General features: G+C 42.0%; 1 protein-coding gene across 2 annotated transcripts in view; it reads left to right on the forward strand.

Annotated features, from left to right (window-relative positions):
* The window catches only part of SWAP70 (switching B cell complex subunit SWAP70), a 99,343-nt gene extending 82,544 nt beyond the window's left edge, over positions 1-16,799 (forward strand). For both annotated transcript variants that reach the window (XM_002755036.6, XM_035265747.3), the window contains 5 exons: positions 2,392-2,499; positions 4,629-4,795; positions 12,080-12,278; positions 13,266-13,362; positions 13,701-16,799. In XM_002755036.6, coding sequence (XP_002755082.4) covers positions 2,392-2,499; positions 4,629-4,795; positions 12,080-12,278; positions 13,266-13,362; positions 13,701-13,807 — 678 coding nt within the window. In that variant the 3' untranslated portion in view covers positions 13,808-16,799. The remainder of the gene's footprint in view (positions 1-2,391; positions 2,500-4,628; positions 4,796-12,079; positions 12,279-13,265; positions 13,363-13,700) is intronic.
* Positions 16,800-19,211: the final 2,412 nt, after the last annotated feature.

Raw genomic sequence — 19,211 nt, forward strand, 5'->3', positions numbered from 1 at the left:
TTATGGCACTTTTTACTTTCAGAATTTCCATTTGGTTCTTTCTGTAACTTATTATCTCTTTATTATTCTCTATTTGATGGGATATCCTCTTACTTCTCTAAGTATGGTTCCTTTTAGTTATTGGAGCATACAGTATTTATAATAACTACTTTGAAGTCTTCACGTGCTAAATCCACCATCTGGGTGTCTTCAAAGACAGTTTCTATTGCCTGCTTTTTTACTGTATATGAGCCATACTTTCCTCTTTCTTTGCATGTCTCATAATTTTTTATAGAAAACTAGACATTTTAGGGCTGGTACAGTGGCTCACGCCTGTAATCCCAGCACTTTGGGAGGCCGAGGTGGGTGGATCATGAGGTCAGGAGTTTGAGACCAGCCTGGCCAATATGGTGAAACCCCATCTCTATTAAAAATACAAAAATTAGCCGGGCGTGGTGGTGTGCACCTGTAGTCCCAGCTACTCAGGAGGCTGAGGTGGGAGAATTGCTTGAACCTGGGAGGCGGAGGTTGCAGTGAGCCAAGATCATGCCACTAGACAACAGAGAAAAAAAACCGAGACATTTTATATAATGTGCGGTAGCAACTCTGGATACTGATCCTACCCCTCTCCCCAGGGGCCTTTTATTGTTTGATCCTTTATTTGTTTAGTGACCTAGCTGGACTATTTCAGTGAGGTTTCTTTTCCTCACAGTGTGAAGCTCCTGACTGTTGCTCCTCAGAGGCGCAGGCTTGGACAGGAACACAGTCACCCTGCAAAGACCCTGATTTTTGCAGGGTTCTCTTTGAGTGTCTTTCTCTGATCTCTCATTTAAACTTTCCACCTCTGTTGGTATCACACCAACAGCTATTAGAGTTCACTAATTTTGTTCTGTTGCTTTCCGCAATGCCCTGGAATCTAAATTGTCTCACAGTCTCAGACCATTTAAATTCAGACCTGCATTTGGTCTTCAAGGTCAGTCTTTTATACTTTTTCCTACTACATGAGACCCCTTCTTAGCTATATCTTTTCTCTGGTTCTCTCTGTCAGACATTTGACTGGTTTGGCAAGAGCAGTGGCTCACGGCTGTTAATCCCAGCCCTTTGAGGGGACAGGGTGGGAAGATCACTTGAGGCCAGGAATTTGAGACCAGCCTGGATAACATAGCAAGACCTCATATCAGTCAACCAACTAACCAACCAACCAACAGCACTTATAGTTGGTCTGTAGGTTAGTGTGTTGTTCTCATGAAGCTACTAGCCTCCTCTTAATTCCTTGCCATCAAAATTTCCATTGGTTTTGAGAGTGCCCTTAGGCTTATACTGCCTCCCACTTTCAAATAAAGTCAGTCCTTTTGGGGCGAACATCAGAGCTTGCTTTTATCCCTGGGCCAAACCTCTGTGCAGTGTTCTGGAGCTGGGGGTGGAGACAGTAGTTGGCTTCTCTTGGAGTGATAATCCTGCTTTATGAGAATATCACTAGATGGAGGTGGTAGCCCTTGCCACTTGCCTCTCCTTATGTGGAACTTCTGCCCCACAAGTGATTGGGACAAGAGTGCTCAGTCCCTGTATTCTCAGCCTGTCATACCTGGGGTCAAACTTCCTCCTTGTGAGTGGGGGCTGGTGGAGAAAGGGAGCCCCAAACCTCTCAGCCTCTCTTGGCTGGAATAGAGTTTCTGCAACATGCAGCTGGGGACAAAGAGAAATTCTGGCAGCTGTGCCCCTGCCAGTGAGATATCATAGCCCTTGACTGTGAGCAGAGGGGAGGGGAACCCTTGTTTCGGGTTCCATCTGCTGGGAGTAGTGCTTCCTTCTCACTGATACTGTGGGGGAGGGGGAGGAGTGCATCATATGCCACAGACCTTCACTGTTCTTACTGAGAGTTGGTAGATTTTCTTAGATAAATGTTCTCCATTTTAGAATGTTCTTAGAATAATTTCTAGAGACTTTTAAAGGTTTTGTTTTTTAACAATAATTTTCACCAGTTATGGATGTTTTGTTGGGGAAAGGGTCTGTAGATCTCTTCATGCCACCCTTCAGAAATTGAGTTCTGGTAAAAGTTATAAGGAATAATGTTTAAGATGACAAAGCTGTACAGAAAGAGCTCAAGAAATAGCTCTCAAATCTCATGAATGCAATTGCAAGTGAATTTAATTCAATGACTATACTAAAACTTTCTTTGCAAAATGTTGTTCAGGCTTATCAGTAGTCTTTCATTTACCTAACTTACTTTGTATGTTGACTCAGCTAATTGTTGGACTGGAATTCTAATGGAGCTACAAGTTTTTATTCTATTATCTTAATTGAAAATTATGAACATTTGGCTTTTCCCATGCTTAAGTGTGACTATCTTTCTCTTTAATGTACTTCTACTCTAACATCTGCTGTTCTGTGGATGGGATTTTGATTGGCTAGAAACTGGAGGAAGCAGCATCTCGTGCAGCAGAAGAGGAAAAGAAACGCCTTCAGACTCAAGTGGAACTTCAGGCCAGGTTCAGCACAGAGCTGGAAAGAGAGAAGCTTGTGAGTATCATGTGGCTGGAGGAAGCAGCTACAGTCGATCAGCCTGGGTCAGTGGGAAGGAGAAAGGGCTGGAGGCTAGAGTGAGGCCATGTCATTGGCTTGGCTCTGCTACTGACTTGGATTGAGCTGTAGGGGAAGTTGTGTGTTTGTTCATTCATTCGTTACTGTTTATTGAGCACCTTCTATGTGCCAGGCAGTGTGCAAAAGATGTACTGGTAAAAAATATAAACCTTATTTTCAAGACTCCTAAGTGGATATTTATGGAGCCAGGCATGGTGGCCCATTCCTGTAATCCCAGCACTTCGGAAGGCCAAGGCATGAGGATTGCTCAAGTCCAGGAGTTCAAGACTAGCCTGGGCAATATCTACAACAACAACAAAAAAAAGGAATTAGCCAGGCCTGTTGGTTCATGCCTGTAGTTCCAGCTACTCAGGAGGCTGAGGTAGAAGGATTGCTTGAGTCAGCCCAGGAGTTTGAGGCTACAGTGAGCTGTGATTGTGCTACTGCACTCCAGCCTGGGTGACAGAGCAAGGCCTTCTCTCCAAAAAAAAAGTGATGATGTGATAAATGCTTGTTTAGGGTGACTATATATTCTGGTTTGCCTGGGAGAGTCCCTGCCATTCTGATATAATTATTAATAACATTCCTTTTTATTCTCCAAAGAGTTATGATTTGGAAAATAAATAGTGATGGAAAAAGCATAGGTTCCATGGCATTCTCCTCTGTAATAAGCAAGGATGGCAGGGATGAGATCCTGAAATTGTGAGAACATCTAGATTCTGATTTGTTGCTCTTGGCAGCTCTTATTCATCTTAGAGGTTCCATGCCCAAGAGACCCAAGATACAGGTTGCTGGTAGTTCTGGTAAAAGTTACAAGGAATAATGTGTAAGATTACAAAGGTCAAGAAACAGAAAGAGCTCAAGAAATAGCTCTGGAATCTCATGAATGCAATTGCAAGTGAATTTAGTTCAATGACTATACTAAAGCTTTCTTTGCAAAATGTTGTTCAGGCTTATCGATAGTCTTTCATTTACCTAATTTATTTTGTATGTATGTGTTTCTTGGCAGCTCTGATTAATCATGTTGCTTGAGTTCCCCTAGGGCTGGAGGTGTCCCAGGGAGTGGAGGCAGCCAGGGAAGTATGGGAAGAATCCCTGGGAGTTAGCTGGTTAGCTGGAACACAGGTCTTCTCACAATGAGTGGTACTCTGTGGGAGAGTGCTGAGCCCACTGCCTAAATAGATGTATGTGACATTTCCTTTAGTCACTTTTTGTTACTTAGAGTTGAAAGAGTTGTGTTTGTGGTTTGAAAGAAAAGAGGAAGGTAGATGTCATGTAGAGAAACAGCCAGAAGTTTTGGTCTTGTTTCCTTTCTGGTCCTTCTTACTGAACACTGGCTTTCTCTTCTTTAAGTGCAGGATTATCACATGATCTCTCATGACTCTGAGGAGGACAAAGCGAGCTAATGCAAGTGAAAATATTTTATCAACTACAGAGACATAGGCTAATGTGTTTGTTATATTTAGGATGTTCTTGTTTTTTAATTTTTAAGGCAGGGATTCAAAACTCTGTAATCCAGAAGGGAAAAATCATCAACTTATAAAGACTAACTCAAATGCTTGAATTCCCCTCAGGCTGGAGGTGCCCCAGGGAGTGGAGGCAGCCGGGGTAGTGCGGGAGGAATCCCATGCTGGCTGACCTTTCCTTCCACTTTAGTGTAAGACTCCACTACTCTGACTGGGAAAAGGTTTGTTCCTTTTAGAGAAGACTCTATAGGTAAAAAAAAAATTGTGACTTTAAGACAGAAAGGAATTTAGAGATAAATTATACAGGGAAACATTTTTTCTTGACTTAAGTCTTAAAATGTGGAGTGGAAGGGATGGAAAATAGAGCAGAGCAGAACATAATTTGGGTTATAATTTGTTCTTCCCAGACTTTTTCACTATTGGGATTGGGTGTGGTAACCTCATTGCCTCCATCTTTAAGTTCAAGGATTGAAGGACACAGTCCTGCCACCCTGAAAGGCTGAAGCTGCAGCTGTGGGCAAATCCCTCAGGTGGAGGGGGAGGCTTTCCCTGAGAGAGAAGTCAACCTGCATTTAAACATGACTGACTGTTTTATACCATCAGATCAGACAGCAGATGGAAGAGCAGGTTGCCCAAAAGTCCTCTGAACTGGAACAGTATTTACTGCGAGTACGGGAGCTGGAAGACATGTACCTAAGGCTGCAAGAGGCTCTTGAGGATGAGAGACAGGCCCGGCAAGATGAAGAGACGGTGCGGAAGCTTCAGGCCAGGTGCCAGATTGGTTTGCAGACTTTGCCTTTATGTACTTTACCTGAGCTAATACAATTTCTTGGAATGGCTAACACTCTGTGGAGAGGGAGAAGTGTCTCAGCTCTGGCTGTGACTGAGCTCGAGTTTTCCAGATTAGAGAGACCATGGAGACTTTACTGGCTGGGGTGTTTCTTTTCATTCTGGAGTGCTAGGAAACCCTTGCTTCTAAGGCTAAAGAAGGGCCTATTTTAGAGCAGTCTGGTAGGTATGTTTGATGGGGTACCCTTAGTCATATTCAAGAATATCCACAAACCCAGAATTAGCTCTGATGACAGCTTGGGTTCTTTAATATGTTCCAGACCAGAGTCGGCTGTTGGTGTGCAGGCAGGGGCTTGTTCAGGCCTAATTTGCAGTCAGGTTTTGGGGAATAAGGAGGAAATATGCAGTGTCTACTTGGTCATTCACGATTGGTAACATTCCTTCAGTAATTGCTACTTGAAATCCTAATTTTAAAAGTATTTGAAATCTAGATTTTTTTTCCCCTCAGAGCTTTTAACGTCAGGTTTACTATTTATGATAGTCATGTTCTCAGATGAAAATTCTCAATTTTGGGCCTTCATAGCAGCAGGAAGGACAAAATAAAATGAAGACTCCCAAAGGGAAAAATTGAGCCTATTCTCTGTCCGTTTCTACATCTTAAGATGTCTGGGATGGGAGACAACACTAAAAGGTATTTACTACCCCTGTTTTGGGGAGCATTTATGAGATGAGCTGGGGTAGATTTTCCATGGCTGCCGTTGTACATGTGGAGCAGCAAAAGATTAAAAATGTTTCTTTAATCTTTAGATAGGAAGAGAAAGAAGTCTTCTTTAGTTGTGTATTTTGCCAAAAGTGGCTTCAAAAACAAATTGTTTTGGAAACTTAGATTTTAAATTTAACGTTTTTTAAGGAAAAATTATTTTCTAAACAGAAAATTAAGCATGTAGCATATTGCCTGGCATTTATAGGCCCCGCAGGTACATATTCACTGCATTGAGGGGTTGGCCAGGTTCTCAGAATTCCCTTCCAGTGCCATTGGGTGGTGATTTTAGCAGACGATTCACTTTATGGGAATGTTTGAGTGTCGCGTGACGTCCAGAGTGACATTTTACATGACATTCAACATTTTATGAGCCACATCATAATTTGAGCTGTGTTGAGAGTTTATAGATCTTTTTTGTTTAGATAATTCACAGTGAGATAAGCTGTATGTATTACGGCAGTGTTGTGGGAGGTTGATTATGACATAGCAGAGATTAGAATACAGAGGGAACCAGATAACTCTAGAAATACTAGTGTTAGTTATTGAGTGTTTATAGAATGAGTGATGATTTGAATAATGGATAATTTTGGATAACTGAAGCCAGTGGTTTTTTAACCAGTTATATATAAAAATCACCTTACGAAACTTCTGAAAAATACACATGTAGGCCTCACTCTAGATTTACTGAATCAAAAAATATATATGGATAGGAGCCAGACATGAGTGTTGTTATTTAAAAAGGTCTGCCTAGGCTGGGTGTGGTGGCTTATGCCTGTAATCCCAGCACTTCGGAAGGCCAAGGCAGGAGGATCACTTGAACCCAGCAGTTTATGTCTAGCCTGGGCAACATGATGAAACTTCATCTAAAAAAACAAAATGCTACTTGGGAGGCTGAGGCAGGAAGATCACTTGAGTCCAGGAGGTTGAGGCTTCATTGAGCTGTGTTCTCACTACAGCCTGGGGGACACAGAGAGACCCTATCTCAAAAACAACAACAACAACAAAAAACTCCCGCTAATTATTTTGCACACTGTGATTTAAGCAATAGCAGAATGACTTCAACCTTTTGAGTGCAGATATAACTTCTACATACAGCTCTGATCTAATATGCTGAAAGCACTGCACACAAATTTGACTTTTTCTTGATGTGCAAAGGCCATTTTAGGAATATCATTCTAAAATATTTTTGTTTCTTAGTTTTTGGAACTTGAAATGGACAAATTTGCTCCCTCTAGTGGTCTTTTATTTTTTTTTGAGATGGTGTCTTGCTCTGTCCCCAGGCTGGAGTACAGTGGCCCTATCTCGGCTCACTGCAACCTCCACCTCCCAGCTTCAAGTGATTCCCCTGCCTCAGCCTGCCGCGTAGATGAGACTACAGGCGAGTCGCATGCCACCACGCCCAACTAATTTTTTATATTTTGGTAGAGACGCGGTTTCACCATGTTGGCCAGGATGATCTCAATCTCCTGACGTCAAGATCCACCTGCCTTGGCTTCCCAAAGTGCTGAGATTATAGATGTAAGCCACTACACCCAGCCTAGTGGTCATTTTTAAGTGAAGTGTGTTTCTCTTTCCTGAAGTCACTGAACGCTCTGTCTGATTTAGAGGGAAATTCTGTCAGATTGGCAGAGAGGGTTTGTTCTTTGCTCCTCAGGATAAACCTTTCTGGATAGAAAAAACAAGGGAAGTCATCATGGAGTTGGGTTAGAAACATTGGCACTAATAAAATGAACATAATCTTACACCAAGGGCCTGTGTAAAAGGCTGCTTAGTTAACTCTTCTCACTCATTTCTTAAAGCAATAGCTAATCATTCATGGAATATTTGGAATCTCATTATTCTTCTAATGGATAGTTTTTTTTCTCTGTCAGTGTCTTAAGTTTACCCAGAGAAACTTTTTATAGTAAATTTTTTTTTTTTTTTTTTGAGACAGAGTCTCGCTCTGTCGCCAGGTGCCAGGCTGGAGTGCAGTGGCATGATCTCGGCTCACTGCAACCTCTGCCTCCTGGGTTCAAGCAATTCTCCTGCCTCAGCCTCCCGAGTAGCTGGGACTACAGACACATGCCACCACGCCCAGCAAATTTTTATATTTTAGTAGAGATGGGGTTTCACTATGTTGGCCAGGATGGTCTCAATCTCTTGACCTTGTGATCCGCCCGCCTTGGCCTCCCAAAGTATTGGGATTACAGGCGTGAGCCACCGCGCCCGGCCCTATAGTAAATTGTTTAAATAAAAGACAAGAACTTTAGCTTGAAACATCTAGATCTTGTAATTGTTAAAATTACAACTGATGTCATTTTTTTAAGTTAATTTTTGTGGGTACCTAGTAGGTGTTCATATTTGTGGGGTACATGATATATTATGATACAGTCATACAGTGTGTAATAATCACATTAGGGTAGATGGGGTATCCATCACCTCAAGCATTTATCCTTAGTCTTATAAACAGTCTACTGTACTCTTCGTTATTTTTAAATGTACAATCAAATTATGATCGACTATAGTCACCCTTTGTGCTATGAAGTTTATTTTTTTATCTGTAATCCTGAAGGTGATCTAGCCTCTTCTGAATGATAACTCAGAAGAAAACTGTTCATTTAATATTTAGGAAACTCAAGTTATTGGCCAGACATGATGGCTTAAACCTGTAATCCCAGTACTTTGGGAAGCTGAGGTGGACCAATCCCTTGAGGCTTAGAGTTTCAGACCAGACTGGCCAACATGGCAAAACCTTTCTTTACTAAAAATATAAAAATTAGCTGGGCGTGGTGGCACGCACCTATAATTTCAGCTACTCGGTAAGCTGAGATGCAAGAATCACTTGAACCCAAGAGTCGGAGGTTGCAGTGAGCTGAGATTGCAGCAGTACACTCCATCCTGGGCAACAGAGCAAGACCCATTTCAAAAAAGAAAAAGAAGAAAAATCAAGTTATTGGGAAGTTCTTGAGGCTGAGCCATAATCTGTCCTATTATACCTTTGGATCTGTAAGGCCCAGGAGTATACCTTAGTCATATCTGTATTCCCAGCAACTAGTACCTGGCACACAAGAATATTTTTTGAATGAATGAATGGATCCAAGTTCTACCCAATGGGGCCACATGAAACAACAGTCTCTCTTCCATGTGATATAGTATTTTTGATATATTTGAAGGTTAGGGACTGGGTTCTGGAATAAGGCCATGGTCTTATTCCCAGTTCTGGTACATTTAGCCATGTAGCTTTAGAGAATTGCCAGCTTTGTAGGGTTGCTGTGAAGTTGAAATGAGATGGTGCATGCACAGTGTTTTAGAGTAATGCCTAGCATGTGGGAGTCACTCAGAGTCTGTTGCTTTCTGCTCCTTTATCTCATTTGCAGATGGGGAAGATATAGAATGTATAGAATATAAAAATAAGCAATCAAAAAAAAGATGTTGACAGGCTAGAATGGTGATTTTAAACCAAGAAGATAATTTAACGTATCAAGAATAACTACAGGATCCAGGAGACTTTGCTTTATAGAAATTCATTTGAAAAGTTCTGCAGTTTATTTCCCTCAAATGTGTTTGCCAAAACCCTATACATTCTTAGGCAGCCTTAATGAGATGATGCATGCACAGTGTTTTAGAGTAATGCCTAGCATTTGGGAGTCACTCAGAGTCTGTTGCTTTCTGCTCCTTTATCTCATTTGCAGATGGACAAGATATAGAATGTGTAGAATGTAAAAATAAGCATTCAAAAAAAGATGTTGATGGGCTAGAATAGTGATTTTAGACCAAGAAGATAATTTAATGTATCAAAAGAACAACTACAGGATCCAGGAGACTTGACTTTGTAGAAATTCATTTGAAAAGTTCTACACTTTCATTTCCCTCAAATGTGTTTGCCAAAACCCTATACACTGTTAGGCAGCCTGAATGAATCTGAAGTGTCCAGAGCAAATGAGACAATTGTCCCTCTGTAATATGAGCTGTTATCTACTAGTACTTGCTGGGTAGTAGGATACCTGCTGTGCATTATCACATTTAATACACTGGTAAACCTTTGATGGTAGGTGTACTTTCTGTTCCTTGTTTGGTAAATGAGGAAGCTGATACACAGAAGAAGAGTGAGGCACTAAAGTCTTTGGTCAGGAGTCTTGTTTGCAAACCACAGAAACCAACTCGTATTTGCTAAAGCAATAAAGTAATATGTTGGAAGTTTCTTAAATGGTTTGCCATTTCCACAGAAAGGCAGGTGACCAGGCCTTGAACACAGGCAGGAACCACAGGGGGATAAGCAGCCCCAACCGCAGCCCAGGTCAGACCATGGGAAGAATCCAGTGAGGATACTGCTGGTGCCCATGTTGGTACCAGGTGTCAGCAGTGCCATCACTCCTGCTGTCACTCAACATTGGATGTTACTGCCACCAGCAAGATGAATTGTCTACTGGCTCTGCTGCTTTGTGCCAGTTGCTTCAAAGTTCCAGAAGGAACATCTGCTTAGCCAAGCCCAGCTTGTGCCTCCACCATACCCTGGCTGCCAAGAGGTGGGAGGGCAGGTGTCTGGCCTGTGGATTCTATCATGGGAGATGAGCCCTACCTTCCATCAAGACTCCTACTGTGACAGTTCCCCTAGATACATGAGGGACTTCAGAGGCTGGGCAGCCTAAGCACCTGCAAATGTCCATTCTCCCTCTATACTTTTACCACTAGAATAAAAAAACAGGCCCATTCAGTCTCATTCATTCTTATATCCCCAGTGCCTAGAAATGCATATAGAAGGCACATAATAAATATACATCAGCTGAGTGAATAAACTCTGCACTGGTCAGACCACATCTGTAGTGTTGTGTTCTGTTATGTACATCAAACTCCAAGAAACAGCTAAGGAGGCCAAGTATAGAGGCTCCCACCTGTATTCCCAGCACTTTGGGAGGCTGAGGCAGGTGGATCATGAGGTCAGGGGTTCAAGAACAGCCTGGCCAAGATGTTGAAACCCCATCTCTACTAAAAATGCAAAAAAATTAGCTGGGCCTGTTGGCGGCCACCTGTAATCCCAGCTACTTGGGAAGCTGAGGCAGAGAACTGCTTGAACCTGGGAGGTGGATGTTGCAGTGAGCTTATAACATGCCACTTTTACTCCAGCCTGGGCAACAGAGAAGACTCTGTCTCAAAAAAAAAAAAAAAAAAAAGAAAAGAAAAAAAAAGACATCTAAGGAGACCCCAGTGTCTCCAAAGAAGGATATTGAGTCTGGAAGCTAGGTACCAACAGTTAAGGCTGGAGGTGGTCTTCTTAGAGAAGGATGTTCTCAGCAGGCAGCAAAACTGCCTTCCAATTGCTGAAGGGCTATCACAGGGAAGAGGGAGCAGATACTTCCTTTGTGGAACTAGGGTAGTGGATGGGAGAGCTCATCTTAGTATAAGGAAGAACTTCGTAAGAATTGAGGCTGCCCATAAATAAACTGGCCCAATTTGTGAGGCAGTGAGTAGCCCATCACCTAGAGTATTGGAGCTGAGTTGAACAACCACTCTGCTGGAAGTTGGGAATTCAGAAATTGGTGTTGGTATAGTCTGTTACTTTATTTCCTTTTAGTTTTATAAGAGCAGATGCTGACAGATAGTAGTGACTGATGTATCCATCAACTCAGTTTATGTATATTTATTATGTGCCAGCCATGTAACTTTACTTTGTTACCATAATATTAGTGTTCAAGCCACTAGATATGTGTCCTGTCCTGGGCTGGCATCGAATGGCACTATATACACTTTAATGCAGGTTTTGGCTATAGTTTATTTAAACAACTACATAGCTGGGTATTCCCAGATACGTATTCTATTATTGAAAGATAACATTTTGGAGTCACGGATCTGGGTTAAAATCCATTATAACCTATGCAACAAACTTTTAAACCCTTTGGTTCTTCATTGCTTCATCTGTAATGCAGGGATAATACCTTTCAGGATTGTTAAGGGATTCAGAATAATGAAGGCAAAGGCCTGGCATGTAGTAATTGTTCAATAAATAGTATCTCTTTTATTCTGTGTTAACTCCTGCTTCCTTCATCTTCATTATCAGTTTTTTTCCATGATAATGGGTTTTTACTAGATGAAAATGTTTTCATGTTGTAGCAACTAGACAGATTTCAAAACTTGGCCCTGCCACCTGGCAGGTGGATGATCCTAGTACAGGCCACTGAACCTTTGTGCCTCACTTGCATCATCTCTAAAATATGAGTAACAGCACCTAAGTATACTATGAGGATTGATTGAGAAAATACACTTGACTATTAGGCCATTTCCTGGCACACATTAAGCTCTGCATCAGTGTTATTCTTTATTTTGCAAAAGGGTGAAACTAAGAGAGCTTAAAGCAGGACACATAGGCTTCTTTACCAAGTTCTCTGCCTTCTGCTTTCCTCCTGGTAAAATGAGAGGGGGATTAGACGAACTGAAATATTCTCTTGTCTAAAATGCCTCCCTCATCTGCTGGGTCAGGGTGGTGACCTGGGCAGGGTTTGATCTGGAGCTCTCCTCCACATTGTAGGTTGTTGGAGGAAGAGTCTTCCAAGAGGGCTGAACTAGAAAAGTGGCACTTGGAGCAGCAGCAGGCCATTCAGATGACTGAGGCAGAGAAGCAGGAGTTGGAGAATCAGCGTGTCCTGAAGGAACAGGCTCTGCAGGAGGCCATGGAACAGCTGGAGCAGCTGGAGTTGGAACGGAAACAAGCACTTGAGCAGTACGAGGTAATGAGACTCAGCCCTGCAAACTTGTGTGTTTGAATTTTTGAAAAACATTTCTCAATAATAGAATTATTTGCTTAGTCGCCAATATGAAGCTGTGGTAAGAATCTTGCTTAGCTATAAGAAAGAAGAAAGAGGGAGTTTTTATAGGATATGTCCACCAGAGACAGAAACTGCACAGTAATTTGAACAGGGAAGGCTTAATATAAAACAATATTAACTGTAACAGGGGATTACCGACTGTGTTGTAAAGAAGACTTTGAGGATGCAGGAATGGCAGACATAGCGAGCAGCCACTTTCTGGAAGACTGAGGCAGAGCACCAGGGAGGGAACAGTTCTGGAAGAGGATGCCTTGCTCCTTGCCCCTTAACCCCAGTACTGTGATCCAGACCTCTGTGGAGAGGGTGCATGGATGGCCAAAAAGCTTGCTGAGGTGCTGTGCCAGCAAAGCCCACAGGGAAGTGCTACAGAAACTCACTAGTGGTGAGCACTATGGGTCTTTTGAGTGCCACAGGAGCCGCTGAGTGGAATCTAGAAGAAAAGTCCCTCCCTCCTCGTGTCCCTTCAGCACCCTCTACTGACAAAGCTTTGTGCTGCCAGCTAGTGAGGGAGAATTATTTTAGTATCACCGGCAGGACAGTTCAGGGTGGGTTTGGAGTGAAAGGCAGTAAACTGTAACTGGCACACAGGGTCATACACCCATTGTAATTAGTGTGCATGTGGTAGAAGAATAGGTTTTGGAATCAGACAGCCTGGGTTCTATTTCTAGCTTCATTGTTTCCTCGTGGGTGACCCTAGGCAGGTTACTGACCTTCTCTGAACCCGTTTCACTCTGTACAATTGGGTAATAGTAGTTCCCACCTCTTAGAGTGGGCTATGAGAGGATTTAATGATACAATGTACAATTATGTAGTAAGGGCCCAATAGTTGTGATTTGATTCTTAAACTACCTGTGTGTCTGCATAGTCCACAATCCACTTTTGTTTCAGGAAGTTAAAAAGAAGCTGGAGATGGCTACTAATAAGACCAAGAGCTGGAAGGACAAAGTGGCCCATCATGAAGGATTAATTCGACTGATAGAACCAGGTAACAAACTCTTTGAAGTAATCATATATTAATTTTTAAATTTATTTTTCTGTTTGACTTGTGTATATGAATTGTACTAGACACTTTTTTAGCCCAAATGGAAAAGAAAAAAACCTGCTTAGGGTAAATTTCTCTCAAAAACCTTACCCTTAATAGGTAAGAGGGACCAGTTAATCCCCTTGGTATACATCTTCTAGTTGTTTTAGCTGGTAAGACATTTAAGGATGTTCCTCAGAGAAGAAATAAAGTAGAAAAGTTACTATTTTATCTGTAGAGAAATGATGGGGTACCCTGAAGAATATAATACTTCCTGTATTTAAAGCATGTTTGTCTCTTAGGTTCAAAGAACCCTCACCTGATCACTAACTGGGGACCTGCAGCTTTCACTGAGGCGGAACTTGAAGAGAGAGAGAAGAACTGGAAGGAGAAGAAGACCACAGAATGACTGAGCTTGCTGGCAATCACATCAGTTATGTAGCTATTACATGGCGGGAGAGCTTTATGCTAAAGACAAAAGAAACAGCTGTGGGGGCCGGGCGCGGTGGCTCATGCCTGTAATCCCAGCACTTTGGGAGGCCGAGGCGGGTGGATCACCTGAGGTCAGAAGTTCAAGACCAGCCTGGCCAACCTGGTGAAACCCTGTCTCTACTAAAAATCGAAAAAAAAAATTAGCTGGGCGTGGTGGCAGGCGCCTGTAATTCCAGCTACTTGGGAGGCTGAGGTGGGAGAATCACTTGAACCTGGGAGGTGGAGGTTGCAGTGAGCCCAGATCATGCCACTGCACTCCAGCCTGGGTGAGAGTGAGACTCCATCTCTAAATAAACAAACAAACAAACAAACAAATAAATAAATAAATAAAATGGCTTTGCAGCTTTTAACTCTTCTTCCTTCTGTGCCTCTCTAAGTGGGTCAATATCCTAAGGAAGCCTTCTTATTTATCTTTCTGCAAATAAGGGCTACCTGAAAAGGGGGAAAAAGTCAGTATTGTCAAGCTATTTATTTACTCTTTCTTTGAAAACTTCACCTTCTGAAAGTTACCTTTTAGCTCTCTCAGATTCTTCCCCAAATGAGGCAGGGTGCAGACAGCACAGTCAGCTCTACAGAGTTTGGAGGGGCTCACTGCCACGGGGTAGTCAGAACCTCTGTGGACTGTGTGTTAGCTTTTTCCTTTGGCAACATGTTTCCTTCTCTGAGTATGTGCTGTTAAACTAGATTGGGCAGTTTGCTTTCCATTCCCTGATACTTGACATGGAATGCCTTTGACAGTTGGTGCTCTGACAGAGAAGTCATGGAGTCACTGCCATTTCCTGGTTGCCCTTTTGGAATGTGATCCTGTTAGTAGGGGTTTTCTAGCTTCTACTAACCATCATACACTTGACATGTTTCATTCCTGTCTCCTTTTCCCTCACCTTAAAGGAGACTACCCCTTTGCTCCATATTCTCAACCTAATTTTCTCTTGTACTCACTCTCTCTAGTCAATGATGTGCTACTAAGTATATGCCAGGCTGTGAGAGGATTATGCTGAGTAGTAGAAAGAAGCTAATTTGAAATAAAAATTATTTGGATAATTAAGAAAGCAAATTATATGCACATGGCCAATAGGAAGTTGACTGTATGTCTGCTAGATTGAAAACATCATAAAGATTATAGCATGTCAGTATATTAGCCTAGTCATGATGTTAGCCTTTGTTCGATGGGCAGCTTTTCTGCTTTTTCCCTTCCTCTGTGATGACAGTGGAGGAAATATCCAATAGAAATAAGTTTAACAGGGAAATTAGGATCATAGTTTATATGTATCTGATTTCAAAGGAGTATTAAGGAAGGTTTTCATATATGACCTCTCTTTGGACTAAGAAGAACATTTATGAAATCAAGCCTTCCAACACTAGTTATAATTGAGAAGCAGCAGTAACTCCATGGACAGCAATCAAGCTTAAAATTGTACATAAATATGGGGATAATTCAGTTGTTGCAAAAAGGGGGGGCAGAATTCAGTAGAATAGTTAAAGTCCTTTTCTCTTTACAAGCATTAAATGAGGACAGAGAACCTCAGGTGTTCTTATGCTAGTGCTTGCTGAGTGCATATTAAGAAAGAAATTTCAAAGAGATATATACATCTAGAGAGAGTGTTATTAGAGGTTTCAGTGTATGTATTTGGAAACTGGAATATAATCCCATAAATTATCACCTTTTATGACTAGAAAATATTTGCCAATGAAGAAGTGGTCTTTAGGTCTTAAGACTTTTAGCTGTTTAATAAAAATGTAACTTTATTCAATGATTTCTTGTAGTTACCTTTATAAAGTTTTGCTATTGTCTAAAATATTTTTGTATCATGTGTCTTTGAAATTTGACAGCTGATTTGGGTGTTGAATTTCTGCCCAGCCATTTATCAGTATTATCATTTTATTCAGTAGTGGCAGGTGTATTAGACCAATGAGACCTAGGCAAGGCATGGAAACTTTCCTGTGGTTTGATTACACATTACACCAGAAAACTTCAGTATCTCATTCCAGAATGAGGAAAAAATATTTTACAAAGAAGCTAATTACCTATGTGAAATCTATGGGGTGGAAAAAGTGTGGCTCTGGGGAGTTTCTGCATGGTGGGGAGGGTGATGATAGAATATGTGAATTTCTACTTCTAGAAGTTGTGAAATAGCCCTGCACTTTTGCAGAATGTCCTTCCTTAAACCTGGCTTAATCCACAGCTGTAGCTGAAAACATGACCTGGGGCTTAGCTGCTCTATCCCTGGCTTCTTGAAGACCTCACTGTCTGGCTCCCAGACATCGGCCTAAGGACTGCCTGCTTTCTGGTCACAGGAGGACCTTGATATGACCAAGCAGTTTTATATGTGGTTGTGCAAAACGTTTCTGTTTAATGCACAGTGTTACCGATTTATATCTTGGTTTCAGTGGCACTATGTCTAGGGGAGGCAAAATCTTTTTAAACAGTGCTTTGGCTTAGATACTTGTGAATCAAAGATAGCACAGAAATGAACTAAGTAAATACCATTTGGAATTATATTTTGATACTAACTGAATTTTTCCTAGTATTTAAAATGGGTTTACTTGTCAAAGGGCCAACAGAACTCTTGGTTTTACTTTTGTAATTATTGTACAGAAAATTTCAGGAGTGTTTGAGTGCTTGTCATAATCAGGCGTTTTCCTTAATAAGTAGGGATATGATCATTTACAGGAATTAAGCATGAAAAAAGTTTTTAAAATGTATTTTTGTGATGTGCTATGTTGAGAGGAAACCAAATATTTATGATTTAAAAACATTCATATCAAAACATTGTACAATGTAATTAATATGCTCAACTTCCACAATTTTTTGCTAATTTTTATAAGATATATTAAAAATATTTTGTATGTCTTTTTAAGTAAAATGGACCCAATAAGAAAATTAAAAATACCAGAACATGCATTTTAAACTGTCTGATTTAATAAAACAGTGGGGGTAAAGTTGGGTATATCTATGTGTATTTTCATATAATGAGATGGACTTTGGTTTAGGGACACTTCCTGAAAACACTGGGTTTGGAGTTTAGACCCCAAGAAGTTAGCTATGGCCTCATGTTTGGTGTTTGAGTCACCAATGTGGGCAAGCCATGGCTGATGTGTCAGCTCACAAACGGGAACTTACAAAGATGATTTCTTACTCACTGTTGCTGTTACCTCCACATTTTCTTACCTTTGTTTTCCTTAGTTTTCTTTTTATGCCTTGCAGTTTTTCTTTCACCAGAGTAAACCATGTGGTTGCTGGTTTGTTTTGATTTACATTGTTGCCAAGATAAAATGCCTGTTGTGGACTGAAGCCACTCAGTCCAGCTTGATTGTGTATTGGAAAGCTGATCTTTCCCTCTTCGAGGGAAGGAGAGGACACTAGTTGGTGTGTTTAAGAACTGTTCTTTCTTTATTGCAGTGGTTCTCAACTGGTGGTGATTTTGCCCTCCAGGGGACATTTGACAATGTTTGGAGACATTTTTGGTTGTCACAACTGGAGGGAGTGTTGCTGGCATCAAGTGGGTAGAGGTTAGGGATGCTGCAAAACATCCTACAATGCCCAGGACAGCACCTAGTAACAGAATTATCTGGACTAAAATGTCAGTAGTGGTAAGGTTGAGAAAACCTGCTCTGCAGAAAGACAAGTTATATTATCCAGAACACAGTACAACCCTTGGGGTTCAGGTTTCCCATTCACATGTCCCAGGAGTTGACTGATCTCTTTGGTGTAAATGAGGAGCACCTGGAAGGGAGAATGCCTGTTTCTCTGTAAGCTGGCAGAGAGCAGAGGGCAGGGACCTCTGACACACCCAGAGCCTCTGGAGGAAGTTGCTTTACATATATTTTAAAGACTGTGGGGCCGGGTGTGGTGGCTCACGCCTATAATCCTAGCACTTTGGGAGGCCGAGGCGGGTGGATCACGAGGTCAAGAGATTGAGACCATCCTGGTCAACATGGTGAAACCCCGTCTCTACTAAAAATACAAAAAATTAGCTGGGCATGATGGCACGCGCCTGTAGTCCCAGCTACTAGGGAGGCTGAGGCGGGAGAGTTGCTTGAGCCTGGGAGGCGGAGGTTGTCGTGAGCCGAGATTGCGCCATTGCACTCCAGCTTGGGTAACAAAAGTGAAACTCCATCTCAAAAAACAAAAAAAGACTGTGATGATGCAGGTTGTCGAGGCATGAAGTATAAAAGCTGCCTTAACCCTGATTTCTTTCCAGGTGCTGAAACAGGGTGGGTCTGTCAGCACCATTTAGCAGTTTGTGAGGAATGCATTTTCAGATTTGCCAGTCAGGTAGTGATGTGTCCTGCACAGCACTTGTGTTTGTTCTAACTGGCCAAGCCTTAATTGCAACCTCCTGGGAAGTTCTAGCAAGGCACAGAGCAAGGCCCTCGTGGGGTGAGGATCAGGTGAGTAAAGTCAAGCCATATGAAAGCGTGGGAGGAGGCACGCCACAGCTTTTACAGTGCAGAGGAGGTGCTCCAGATTTGTTAAAGAATCAGACCTGGGAGTAGTTTATGGAAGCTTTCTTTCCTCTCTTTCCCCATCTACTCCTTTCTTTATATATTAGATACTGTAATAATCACCTCCCAACTTCCTAATTGGCAATATCCACTAATGCTAAATAAAACATCTACCCTCTGACCCAGCAGTTTCCACTCATTCCAGAGAAATGAGGCTGATTTCCACCAAGAGACTTGTATAAGAAGATGCACAACAGTTTTGCTTATAATGCTCCAAACCTGAGACACCCAACTATTCACCAGTAGAGAATAGACAAATGAATTGTATATTCAGACAAAGGATACTACACTTAACATATTACAGAGAGATGCAACAACGCCGCTGAATCTCATGGACATCATGTTGAGCAAAAAAGCCAAATGCAAAAGAGCATATACACCCATTCATATTAACTGCCAAGACACACTGTTAATCGGTGGATTTAGAAGTGAGGGGGCCGGGCGCGGTGGCTCAAGCCTGTAATCCCAGCACTTTGGGAGGCCGAGGTGGGCGGATCACGAGGTCAACAGGTCTAGACCATCCTGGCCAACATGGTGAAACCCCGTCTTTACTAAAAATGACAAAAAATTAGCTGGGCACGGTGGCGTGTGCCTGTAATCCCAGCTACTCAGGAGGCTGAGGCAGGAGAATTGCCTGAACCCAGGGGGCGGAGGTTGCGGTGAGCCAAGATCGCGCCATTGCACTCCAGCCTGGGTAACAAGAGCGAAACTCCATCTCAAAAAAAAAAAAAAAAGAAGTGAGGGTATCAGGCAGGTGGCTGTAGACTAGGAAGGGACGCAAGTGAACTTTCTGGGATGCTGTCAATGGGCAGTGG

Source organism: Callithrix jacchus, chromosome 10, assembly GCF_049354715.1.
Source record: "Callithrix jacchus isolate 240 chromosome 10, calJac240_pri, whole genome shotgun sequence".
NCBI classification, from domain to species: Eukaryota; Metazoa; Chordata; class Mammalia; order Primates; family Cebidae; genus Callithrix; species Callithrix jacchus.